The 12,842-nt window shown below is 40.4% G+C and overlaps 1 protein-coding gene across 1 annotated transcript; it reads right to left on the bottom strand.

The window, feature by feature from the left end:
* Positions 1-3,271: 3,271 nt before the first annotated feature.
* Positions 3,272-7,160, bottom strand: LOC142948811 (uncharacterized). The gene is made up of 5 exons (XM_076090921.1): positions 7,127-7,160; positions 6,557-6,940; positions 5,416-5,538; positions 3,670-3,760; positions 3,272-3,581 (listed from the first exon to the last, which is right to left on the bottom strand). Exons 1-5 carry the CDS (start codon positions 7,158-7,160, stop codon positions 3,272-3,274), a joined length of 942 nt encoding a protein of 313 aa, XP_075947036.1.
* Positions 7,161-12,842: the final 5,682 nt, after the last annotated feature.

Genomic DNA, 12,842 nt, shown 5'->3' with positions numbered 1-12,842 from the left:
TTTTTCAGCCCAACATCTTGACTGTCTGACCGTCCACCGCTGGAGACCAATGAACCGGGTTACATATGCAACGTCACTCCAACATGCCGGCTTGCTAGCAAGATATGAAAATAACCTGGTCATATCTGTTTTTTTAAATCAGAAGTGGTTTTTTCTAATATATTTGGGCAATACCAGTGCCAAGACATTCATGTTTCATGCCCTTTTTGAATATAGTGTTTTTTAGATTTGCAGACAAGCCTACAGGGTGTGCATTCACAATGAAGACAGCCTCCCTCCCGTCAGCATCTTTGAATCTTCATCTTGAATAATCAGACACATAAGCTCTCTGATTGGTATTGTGTGTCAGAACAGCTGTTAGATGAAAGGTTTGCTAGGTGAAATTTCTGCTTGTCTACTTTTATCTTCCTTTCTTCTGCTACAGCTCGCTCGGTACGGAGATGATCTCATTTCCTGCAACAACAATCTTAGCTACAAAGTAAACTATTGTCACTATATACTCTTATGCATGAATACACTTTTCTGATTGCAGTAAATTGTCTTTGATGAAAAACAATATTAAAATAGATTATGAAATGATTATGTAGACAACAATTTCCCTCATTAATCCAGAGGGTTATGATAAAAAAAAGGGACTAGACTAAAGGGAGCTGACGGAGGGAAAACCCCAGAAGAAGACTGGCAGAGACTGGTGAGAGTGGACATGAGGCACACCATCTGAAGGTGACAGAGGGTCACTGCTCTCTGATTCTCCTTCTTTTCACTGTCCTAGCTTTGTATCAACACAGCTTTTCAAGTAATGTAGAATCAGATATGCGATAGATTATAATCCTTAAATACATTAACAGATCAACAAGCGGTATTTGAAAAGAGGCTTTCCAAGTCAGTCTCAACAGAGCTGAGGGAGCTACACATTCAATGAGTCGTCAGAAACAGCACTTTCATCCAATTATTTAGTGATTTAATATTGATGTTTGCAGATGCAAACTCTTTCTCGATCAATATAGTGCACACTGAGAAATGTCTGCCCCTTCTTAGTCGATTACTCGCCTCATCAGTCCTTCTGATCTCAGTTGTTTTATCAATTAGTCAAATTTTTTTTTTTTTGCTGAATAGGTACTTTCCAGGGGACAGAACAGGGTGATGTAATGTTTTCACACGCTTACAACATAGTTTCACACAGGATGCAACACATTAACCCTTTAGCTTGTCAACCATATATATGAGAATACCCTGGTATTAATCTTATGCTGAGCAAAAAAGGTGTATTATGTTTTATATCATGTATTGTGTGTATTATCCTGTATCCCTGTAACCTGTTGGAACGCTGATGTATATGTATCTGAATGTTATTATCAACCAGTGAGCAAGGGGTGTCATACATCACGACTAAATTTAAGGGTGGTTACCATGTCCATGGCATGACCCACAGAGGCACCAAGAAAGGGGGGGTTACTTTCCCCCGGTGTTGTGAGAGTATAAATATTCTCGGTTTTAAAGGATCGAGGCAGTAGTTGGGGTTAAACTTTAAATTCTTACAAATCTCTGGACATTTGAAAACAGCATGCTCACTGAGTACAGGGATTTTTAAATTCTTTTTTGATTTTTATATTTTTACGTTAATCGATTTTTCTCTTTGAATTGAAGAGAAATAAATAAGTAACATTTTAACTTTTTTCGGCCGACTCTTTTTCTTCATCTGTTTTGGGAAATCAGAGAGGAGAAGTCCCCTCTGAGGGGGAGATCTCCCAGCCCCTGTGGTAAGTTGACGGAGCTCCATTACGGCACACGACTGATGCATACTTTATGCGCACACACCTACACAAACTAACATCCGTTTCTATAGTTAAGAGAGACTCGGGGAAGTCCCGCTTCAAACCGGTCCCAAAGAACGACCGTGAGTTTGACAGAGCTTTATACCTGTTGGGCTCTGAGCAGGGAAATAAAAATTTTAAAGACTTTGAAAAACCGACGGCTATCCGAGCGACAGATTATACTATTGAGTATATCAATGTTTGGCGATTCTGAAAAGAAAGCAAACGATGATTTATTACTATTTGGTGCAATTGGCTACCGGGATAAGTTTCTCTTAAGCGGAGGCAATCGAGGCAAATTAGGGAGAAGTGCGCGGTAGCCCCTCTCCCTCAGGTCAGGTGAGCGAGTCACATAGAGAGAGAACTGAACTCTGCCTCTCTCCCCCTTCACGCAGTCTGTCGCTGCACCAGGGGCGCTCACAGGGGGCGACCGGACATCGGGGCACGAGTCCCGTGGATCCGTGGTCACCCCGGCGGCAGCTCGGGTCTGCCCGTCGCCGGCGAGGTCCTCTCAGTTCGCGCACACACTACTGAGGGATCCTCGTTTCACTTCTGTTCGTTTCAAACAAAAGGCCTCCTAATTTGTTTATTACTTTTTATTTTTTGATAAATACATTTTTTTTTTGCAAAAAAATTTTTTTTAAGAAATTTAATTTTTTTGATATTAATTAAATTAAGAAAGCGTGCGGGGGCACCGCGCGCTACAGTAGAGTTAGCGCAGCTTAGCATAAAGACTGAAGACCTAAAGCTTCCAAATGAACACAAAGTATCTCATTTGTTTCAAATGTTAGCACAGCTTCTACTTGGCTGGCTGTCTCACACAGCAGCAGTAGCTAACAACAAAACAGCATAAAGGTAAGGTATAAAATATGTCTCACGCTCATCATATACACACGGTATGACCTCAAACCCCACCCCCTAGTCCGCTACCGCTTCAGGTAGAATCTAATTCGGTGGGAAACACTGGAATACCATGAATAGAAAATTACTTTTATTATTTAAAATTGCTCATTTTTTGGAAACAAAAGGTTGCATGTAAATACACCGTTTATCATGTAGTATTTTAGTTTTAGCCAAAGGCATAAACAACCTTCCTCATGTGACAAAATTCTGTTACTCATACGGTATGTCCCTTTAACGTTGTGCCTACATTTAAACTGATGGAATGTTTTGGATCTTTTTCGACCTTCCCATTGAATGTGGACATAACCTTTTCAGGGATTAATTAATCTGTTGGACTGTCGGGCTGCTGTGAATGTGGAGAGTCAGCAGGTTTTGCAGACTTAATGCTTTGTAACTTCATATTAGCAGTCCATCAAAGTTGTACACACTGTTAGCATCACGAGGTGGAGCAGTGGGTGGGGAACAGCTATATGAGATGGAAGCTGCTAACTGCTGCCTCTAGAGGAGCATGCTGTGTTACAGGCTGACATTATTCACACCTGCTGTTAGACTCTTCACTCCATCGTCTTCACTGCCTCATCAGCAGACAGCTCCTCCTGTTTCTCCTCCTGATCCTCCTCCCGTTTCTCCTCCTCTGCTGGGGGATCAGAGTACAGGCAGGACGTGTTGCCGTCCTTCCATGTGACCACGATGTTTCCTGCTTTGAGCTCGCTCACATCCCCGTTGTTTCCCGTCATTGGCCTTTCAAGTGACGGTGATGCTTTGCTGCTGCTGTCATCTCTAAGCGGTAAAATGAGCCGCAGCTCCTCACTTTTCTGAGCCACATCAGCAGCTGCCTTGTACTTTGCAATCTTCTTTCTGCTCCTGAGGGAAAAGACAGAAACTATGTCAACCAACAGTCTATAAAATATCAATATTAGACAAGTGTTGCTATGAAAATGTCATTGCATACTTGCTGGCCATGGCTCCCATTCCCAGCAGCAGAAAACCAACAAGAAGGCAGACGAAGGCCAGTCCCAGCAGCACGAAGGTCCATATGGTTGCTGTAACAGGAAGAAGACTGCTAAACATACAGCTCATATAATATTAGTTTAGCACTTAACAATTAATGTTAGAAAACAACAGCAAGAGGCTGCCAGAGGCAATTACTGAATGTATCCTGGTTATGTGGCGCTCATCTTGTCCTTGTCTCAGAAACGTGCTACATGGAGCTCTGTGATAGAAGCCAGGATGACACCAGGTCAAACTCTACACTGAACAATATGTACAAAATCAGATATTCCCAATGTTAACATAGATGAGATGGACATTATGTAATTCAAAGAATTTCTAACAAGGTAATTTAACTTTTTTGTCGAAAAAATGTACTGGGCACAAATTATTGTTAAAGGAGATTAATTCTATATGTCTTCATACGTATGTATGTTAGGGTCGCTCCCTCTCTATGCTCTGGCCTTGTATGATTGCCTTTTCAGGTAAACTGCGGATGTGGAGACTCTCCGCTGATTAATCCAGGTGCTCCTCCAGCCAAGGACCTGATTGGTCCCACACAATCAAGAGAAGGAAGGCTTTGAGGAAGAGCATAAAGACTGGACCCAGACTGGCCTCGAGTTAATCGAGCACGCCACAAAACCCTTCCAGACTAACGTGGAGCTGTCCTGATGTTATTTTGTAGGAGGTACTAGTGAGATTCTTTAGTTGCAGGTATACGACACACTATTGTCCCACAGACACTTTAAAACACTAGGAACAGCTTGTGCTGTTTTTTTTTTAAAGTCTTTACTTTCATTAGTTTTGGTTTTAGATAAGTTGAAGACCAACTTTTTTAGAATCTCTTTTGGTTTTATTAGTTTCTTTGATTTGGAAACAGCTCTCTTAGCCCTGTTGCTCCTTTTGTTACCTTTGTTTTCTCATGTTCAACAAAAGAGCTCCTAATTTAAAATAAATAACATTGTAACCTGTTACTTCCTTTTCCCAGAATGAGCCGGGCTGTAACAAGGTAGAAAATGATTTTATTTGTTTATGAAACTGACAACACATAAAAATAACCTTTATTTAAATCACAGCATCCCAAAATGTTAATTGGCTGTTGAAGTGTTTTTGAAGAATATAGATATTCTTCTCTTTCTAGTGAAAATGAAATGGTGGTGACGTAGCGCTGTTTGTTTCTGTCTCATCTGATGTGTGGAGAAAGACCCAGATGTTCGCTTAGGGAAGTGTCTGTCTGCTGCTCTTCAACGGAGATGTGGACGTTAACCAGACAAGCATTTGCTAAATCAATCAGTTGGTCTTCATCCTTCATCTTTTCTCTTGTATAGTGAAAATATATATTTAAAAAAATGTTTCTGATGAAGCTTAAGTCTTACGTTTGAGTTTTTAATAAAGTGTGGAATGGGCACATTGTTGCTCCTTGTAGCCATTAGTTGAAAATAATATCCACCCCAACTGCAGTTCTTCCCAACCAAATACCTCAAGGGGCAGTAATGAGCCAATCGCAGCTCGACGCACCACAGTGAGACAAAAAGACACCACATCAGACAGATTGATGTAATCAGCTGCACTTTTAAGGACTTATTACCTCCACCAAGGAGCTCATGTTTTCTGTTTGCTTTGTTGTTCTGTTTCTCAGCAAAATAAAGGAAAAAAAACTGGCCCAATTTTGATGGAACTTTGTGGACGGAGCAGCAGCAGCACTTACGGTCCTCAGTGCGATAGTACCAGCGCAGGTATTCTCTCTGTTCATCCGTCATGGCCGCCGCATCACCTGTCTGCTCCTCTGCAGCCTCAAACTCTTCAAGATCATCAGATGCCCTCCTGGATCCTGGATGCATAGATCACAAGCCGTATGACAAATATTATACTAAAGCTAACTTTTATTATCATCAGTCTTATGCTAAGTGATGTCTCCGAAACATTTGGTTCAACCAAGACTGATTATTTGCATAATGTCAAACACATGTACTGTAAATGCAACAGTTTCTGTCAAAACAGCTTCAGTTTCATATTCTGTAAACAATTTCTTGCAATCTCATACTACAGTTAGTGAATTAGAACCTTTTACCAGTTCTTCTGGCTTTTGAAGCTTAAGTCAGTAAAACCAAATCACCCAATCATTTTCATCATTCCATACCATTCTTTAAGAATCGACACTGTTTTCAAATCATCAATGTCAGGCCAATGAGACGGCTACAAGTTTGCCCCTTTAAGCAAGCCAGTTAAGGCTGCATTCATTCCTACTGTTGGCCACCCGGGGGAAGAAGATCTAGCTGTAAACACAACACTACCTCTCACTCACTGCTTAGCATTGATTCCAGCTGTTATCAAATGCTTTAAAAAGACAACGTTCACTACCTGCTCAGCAGCAAACAGCAGACAGACAGTTAGAGACTAGCTGGTGAACATAGTGGAGCATTTAGCTGCTAAAGAGACAGATGTTTCCTCAGAAGTTGGTGGAGACCAAAACCAGAGCTAAAAGAGAGAGAACATTGGACCTACATTGATCAGGTGGACACAAACACAAAGACGATCTGTAATGTAAATGTGTAAATAAGCAGCTGTTTGCTTACAAGTTCAACATATCAACTTAAAAGGTTGACAACATATTAACTTATGTCGTCGTTGTGTTCCCTACGTGTTTCTGCTGCAAACAAGTGGACAAAAGAAATCAGTTATTGCAGGTTTAAGTAAAATGCTTCTCCCACCGTCGTCTGACTGCATGTGAATGCACAGATCTCTAACTCACGTCAGTCTAGAAACCTTTCATACAAATATGGAATATAAAAATCAGAAGTGCCTGCCAGACACAGACATCTCTGTTCCTTTACTCCTCACTGACTTACTGAGCTTTTCCTGGCAGATGTCCCCTTCATCCAGAGATTTCCACTTTGAGAGTTTGCTGTCATGGGTGAGAACCAGATGCCAGCCATCTATTGACAGCAGCATAGAGGTGTTCCTGTTGATCAGTCTGCCCCTGTCACAGTCCCACAACAACCCCGTCACATCTACCTCCGACCCCCGGCAGGACCGAGCCTGAACAGGCTCTCTCTGCAGGGCTGACAAACATCTGGATGACTCAACACACATCAGCATGTCCTGATCAATCCAGATCCACTGCTGAGACTCTGAGTCCAGGTTGCAGTTCTTCAGCAGGACTTCACCTGTAGCTGCAGATTCCTCCAGACACAGGCTGCTCTGGGTGTTGTGGATCATGAATGCCCTCGCCCCTGCAGATGTTGAGAGAGTGACAGGTTTAGATTCATTGTTGTTAGTGTATAAATCAGTTCTGAATGATGCACAGACTTACCTAACAGGAGAGGAAACAATAAGATCCAGGCACCAACCATATCTGAAGAGGATAAAGCATTGTTTTTAAAAATCACTGAAATGTCAAGCTTTCCATTCAAAGCTACCTGAGGAACGGGGCTCATTTCTACGAGGTGACATGATGGCAGTGAATCGTTTTCGTATTTAGCTTCAAAACAGACTCAAGTATTGTTCAATGAGATTCTAGATTGGCTGAATTTGAATGTGAATTATTACGACTCTATTGTTGGAGATCTCTAAATAATGCATGGTGATCTGTTGCACAGCGTTTTCTTTGCTATGGGCTGACAATCATTGTAGCGTAATGCTACAATGACCACAGAGCAGTTTCATATCATAATACATCCGCTACCATGCAAGAGCATTGAAGGCCCAAGGTTGGGAGAGTTACTTTAATTAATTACCTGTTAAAAAATGTATTCAGTAAACTTATCCAAGTATCTCTATATAAAAGTAATATAATCTGATTACTTTCCATTACATATAGAATACTAAATATTCAAATAAATAGAAAAGGAAATGGTTTTGTATGTGTGGGACGGCAGGTAACAGAAGGTCTAGCATTAGGACCCAGGCAGAGGGTCAGAGTCTATAGAGCGGGGAGAGAGCAGCTGCCAGCCTCTGGTGACTGATTTAGGCTCTTTTTAATAAATATCTTTAAACGCATGATTTCACTGGTGAAAGTGTAGGACCATGATATGTTCATTTTAGTAGTATTAAATTAAAGCTTTGTGAGATAATTGTTAAAAACGTGTTATTTGTTAGATTCTTCATGTTTGATGAGGGACTAAAACTGGAGTGCTTGCTTTGGACCAGTTTACGCAGAACAGAGAGGTTTTTAGTCCCCTTAAAACAATATCAACATGGTTCTTTATAAATAGATCCAGTCACATGCATGTCTTCAACTGGGGGAGGGGACTGTGTTCCAGTCTGGCAAGGTAGATTATTTACTTCTACATTGCCACATAAAACATTATTTTGTAAAGTTTCTTTTTGTGTTTAAATGTTTTAGTTTTTAAACACATTCTAGAGTCAAACACTGTTTTCCCAGACTTATTAGATTGTAGTGTGCCTTTTAACTAATCAATTGAATGGACCATTTTTACCAAATGTATGTTAATCTGAGTGTCTTTTTTTCTGCATCTGTAACGGAATACGGGAACTTGTTTTTGTACCTAATTGCGCAATGCTTTCCCATGTAATCCATTACTCCCCAAGCCTGAGCTCACCACATCACACCAGAACATACCATAGACATACACTGCACACCGTGAGAGGGAAACAATAAGAAACCACAAATGAAACATTATTTATCTGCTGTGAAATCACATGACCCCACAAAGGTTAACATGCTGTGACTGAAACCTCAACCATCTCCTGTAACAGTGCAGCTTCACAAACAGTAAAACACCACATACAGAGTCAATCATCGAACCCATTGCTGTGCTGTTTGTATATGAATGTGTTATGTTCTACAATGAATTTAGAACTACATAGTTAGTCATTTGAATGTGTACTCACTTCTCTGATGTTCTGTCTGGAGCTGAGATGAGAAGAAGAGAACCCCTGACGGCCTAAAAAAAGGCTTTCCAAAGTTCATGGGGAGGAGCCTGAAACACTGAATGTGACAAACTGCCATCATAAACACGGAGATTATACTGGACATAAAATGTAGTTATTTATTAATGAGGAACGTGTCTGACAGGAAGCAAAGATGTGAAGTGGTCTCAGGTAGAACTTAGGCCTTTCTGTCCTGTGAGTTGATATGTATTTGTACCACCTTCACGTGATATCAAAGAGACACTAACTTTCACAAAGGAACTGTGCAGCATTTCAAACAAAGTTCAGACTGTTCAGTGCCAGGTCTTTGACCCTGCTACTTGGTTACTGTTTAGACAGCTTTGCAGTAACCTTGTCTTTTCTGTTTGTGAGCTTCAGTGACTCATCGGTCACACACACTCACAGCGCTGTAACATTTGGTTGTTAAAGAGTTTTACTTTTATAGCAGAGGTGTGGGGGGTAAATGACCTCTGTGTCACTGAAGGAATGGGGAGGACGTGTTTCTGTCTGAAGTTTGAGTCTGTTGGATCTGGTACGTTCACTCATGTACTGTATGAAAGGGTTCAATTACAAGTACTTCTCATGCCACTTTCTACTTCAACTCCACCACATTTATCTGACACCTTTTAATAATAACTTATGTATATAGCACCTTTAGTAACAGGTTACTTCTAAATTCATATTTTCACACACAAAAAGTATAATTTAACAATGTCAGATTAGGGATGCTAACTGATGTCATGGGTCTACTTGTGTTGTTGCAAATGTATTGTGATGCTTGTGAGTTTGTTCTTCGATAGCTGATGCTGCTTAAACAGTTAAGACTTCCTGTGTTCATGTCACATTGAATGAAGATGTGCAAATCCGTTCACTTAAACGTCAGCTTAGTCCATTATCCAATTTGAATAAAGAAAATTGAGTAAAGGAAGTGAAGAGCCTGAAACAAAGACGGCTTGCCTTCAAAGTAAAAGCTGTGACGTATTGGCTTGTTTCCTTCAGCGATCAATTTAAGGAGAGCTAATTAAATAAATAAACAAATAATGAACAGAATTTACAACTGTTATAAACTCATATTTCTGCCACTCTCCCACAACTGATCGTGAATAAATTCGCTAATGGGCGCAAACACTGGAATAATTAATGATACATTATATTATGAATTTATTTAGTTAAGGCTTCTTAAGCGGTGAGGGTGGATGATACAGGCTCTTGTGTTGGGACATGTGATGAGTCTGACTGAAGTTGATTTACCTTGAACTTTGACTTTATTGCTTGCTCTGCTGTCATAACAGTAATGCCTAAACTATGCGATGTGAAATCCTTCAACTTTATTAAGTGTTCGCACTTTTAAATATTCTACATGAAATCAAATAAATGGATCAAATGCTTTAGGTGGATTATCCTCCGGCCTGTATAGAACAGAATGAATCCAGTGCTACGTATAAATGACTGACGCTTACCACCGCATAAGAAACATAGAGATATACTTAACCCTTTAATAGCCTTTAGTCAGTCTTCTACAATGTGCTCATAGGTATTCTTTTCACAACACAAGTTTGAGTTTGCTCATTAATAATAGTAAAAACACATACAAAATATTTTCTTTTATTAAATTACAGACTTTTTATACCTGTACCTGCTGCCCGTTGGCATTATGCTAACATGGACCAACCAATCAGATCCTTCCCTTCGCTAAAACAGTATTTCAAACTCATTTATCATTTATTAAGAAGTACTAATCGTTATTATTGCTGCTTCCTTGTTAAATGACATTTAACTGATTCAGTGTCACATCAGCTGGTTCTATGACCTCAGTATTTCTCCCGAAATTCATGAGTCAAAGCTTGTGAAGTTCCATTTTATGTAGTCATTTAAAATGATCAATACACTGTAGTTAATAAACAGATCAGAGTCCAGTTCTGTGTTTCTTTAAACAACTCTTAATGAACAATGAATTGCTCCTGAACAAACTCACATTTTCATATCATGAATTTGTGGTGGATTCAGGTCTTTTAAGAAGAGGTACCTATACCACACTGTAAAAAAAACTGGTACACGTAAAAGTCCTGCTTTGGAAATGTAAACAACAACCCCCCCCCCCCCCCCGCCAAATAAATAATCTCTGACTGCTCAAGGCCTCCCACAGTCTCAATGACCTCCGACAGGCCGGCCGAAGCAACAGTCCAGTCCTTGATAATTGGAGTGCTGCACTTCGGGCACACAGTGCTTCCTTTGGTCCGGTCCAGCGGTTCTGGAGAAAGCTGCCAGCATTCAGACCTGCCAACCTGTAACTAACACGTTTTTTCCCAGCTTGCATGCATTTTGACATCAAAGTGTGCTGGTATGACTTGTTTGAATGCAGGAATTTGACTGTACTTTTATTTGTAACAGAGTATTTTTACACTCATTCTGTGTTGATATTGATGGTCCTTGTAGACAAAAGTGGTAGAGTTCCCGGAGAGTTCCCGAGCACCAGAGTACCTTTAGAAAAGGCAGCAAAGCCAGTTGTGGGTCTGTCTGCTGTGGGCTTTTTGCTGCTGGAGGACCTGCTGGAGTCTGAACTGAAGGAGTTCTGGTGAAGCTGCATGATTTCATCTGATTTTGTGAAGAATCCGACCAGATGGCAGCAATGACAGGCGTGAAGAATAACTACAGAAATAGCCAATTTTCTAACTGATGGTCTCGTTTACTTATGAAGTAATATAGAGGCGGCAGTATTAAATTGAGACCAGTTAAAAGTAACTTGAAATAAAAGATCCTACAGCTTCTTCCACCACTATGCTCTTGTAAACAATTTAACCATAAACACATTGGTTGTTTAGATATGAATGGTGAAGATATGGCCAAGAAGTCACTCTCAAAGCATGGTAAACGTGACAGGGTCGACATCGCCGCAGACCCCTAAAGCCCTGGGAGCCCCATCCCTCCATGCAGAGAGACCCGGGAAGCAGCGAGGTCTGGGTAAAGGGTGACGGCCACAGTGGTTGCCATCTGTGGCCGCACTGCTAGAGGCTGCCAAATCCTACGCAGTGCACCTTTAAAGTACCAAAAGTAAGCATATTCAATTTTCAGAGAGTTAAATTATATCATTGGATCATATTTCTTAATGCATTAATGCTCATTAATCACTTTAAAGTTTCAGCTCTTAAAGGTGGAGCTAACTACTTTATATACTTAATGATTATATACTACTTAACAATACATGGTTGTTTATCAGTGTATTTATATTTTGTATTACAAATGTAAATCAGCAAATTAGCTAGTAACTAATATTGTCGTCTGAATGTAGTGAAGTAAAAACTATTTCCCTCTGAGATGCAGTTTAGTAGAAGTATAAAGTTACATAACACATCTCATGTCCTGTTTTATTTTGGCATTTACCTGTTCCTGTCCTTTTCAGAGTCCCACCTTGATTGGCTTCGCCTGCTCCAGATTACCCTTCACTCCTTGTGTATTTATTCTGTGTGCTCCCCTTTGTTCCAGTTTGTCTTTCCCCTCCTAGTTAGCGCTCCAGCATGTCTGTTCTCTGTCCCAGTGTTAGTCTCTCGTGTTTGTCCTGTTTTGGGTTTTTTCGACTTTGCCTCAGCCGAGTGATTTTGGACTTTTGCCCATCCAGACTGATCACATGTGTAACAAACCTTACTTAGGTAAAGTGTTTTCATTAACTACTGACCTGCCTCCTCCTCAGTCTGTTTTTGAGTCCTTTACGTGTTGGTTCAGTACTAATACTCAAGTGAATCACAAGCCCCAAAGTGCTTGTGTGGCCTAAATGCAAAGTTTCATTCCACTGCTGCTGAAACACAAAGTCGTTTACAAGAGTACACACTTATCCATAGATCCAGCCTCTTAATTTCACCCTCAGAGTGACAAGATTGATGCATATATCTTAGAATTGTACAACATTTTCTCCCAGGGGAGCATGTTAATGTCCACCCACCACAGCCTCACAAAATGCTGAAACTGATGAATGATGTATAAATTACGTACAGTAATTCATTGTGCTGACCGCAATGATTCACGTCTCCAAAGTGGTACTCAAATTTGTCCAGAGTTGGAAGGTCTGATGCAGCCACACTGTTCTGAACAGGCAGGTTTTAATTAAATGGGCACTGCACTAGTAGTGAAGATGATCAATAGTTTGTTGTTTAAAATAAGTGATGGCCAACAGTAAAATCCTGCTTATCCTGAGAAATAAAAATATGATACAATATATGTATATTGGTAAGGTTGGGTACTGTTAAT

The sequence above is a fragment of the Anarhichas minor genome, unplaced genomic scaffold (assembly GCF_050575085.1).
Source record: "Anarhichas minor isolate MPS153535 unplaced genomic scaffold, ASM5057508v1 ptg000013l, whole genome shotgun sequence".
Classification (NCBI taxonomy): domain Eukaryota; kingdom Metazoa; phylum Chordata; class Actinopteri; order Perciformes; family Anarhichadidae; genus Anarhichas; species Anarhichas minor.
This window is presented reverse-complemented; position numbering and strand designations above follow the sequence as displayed.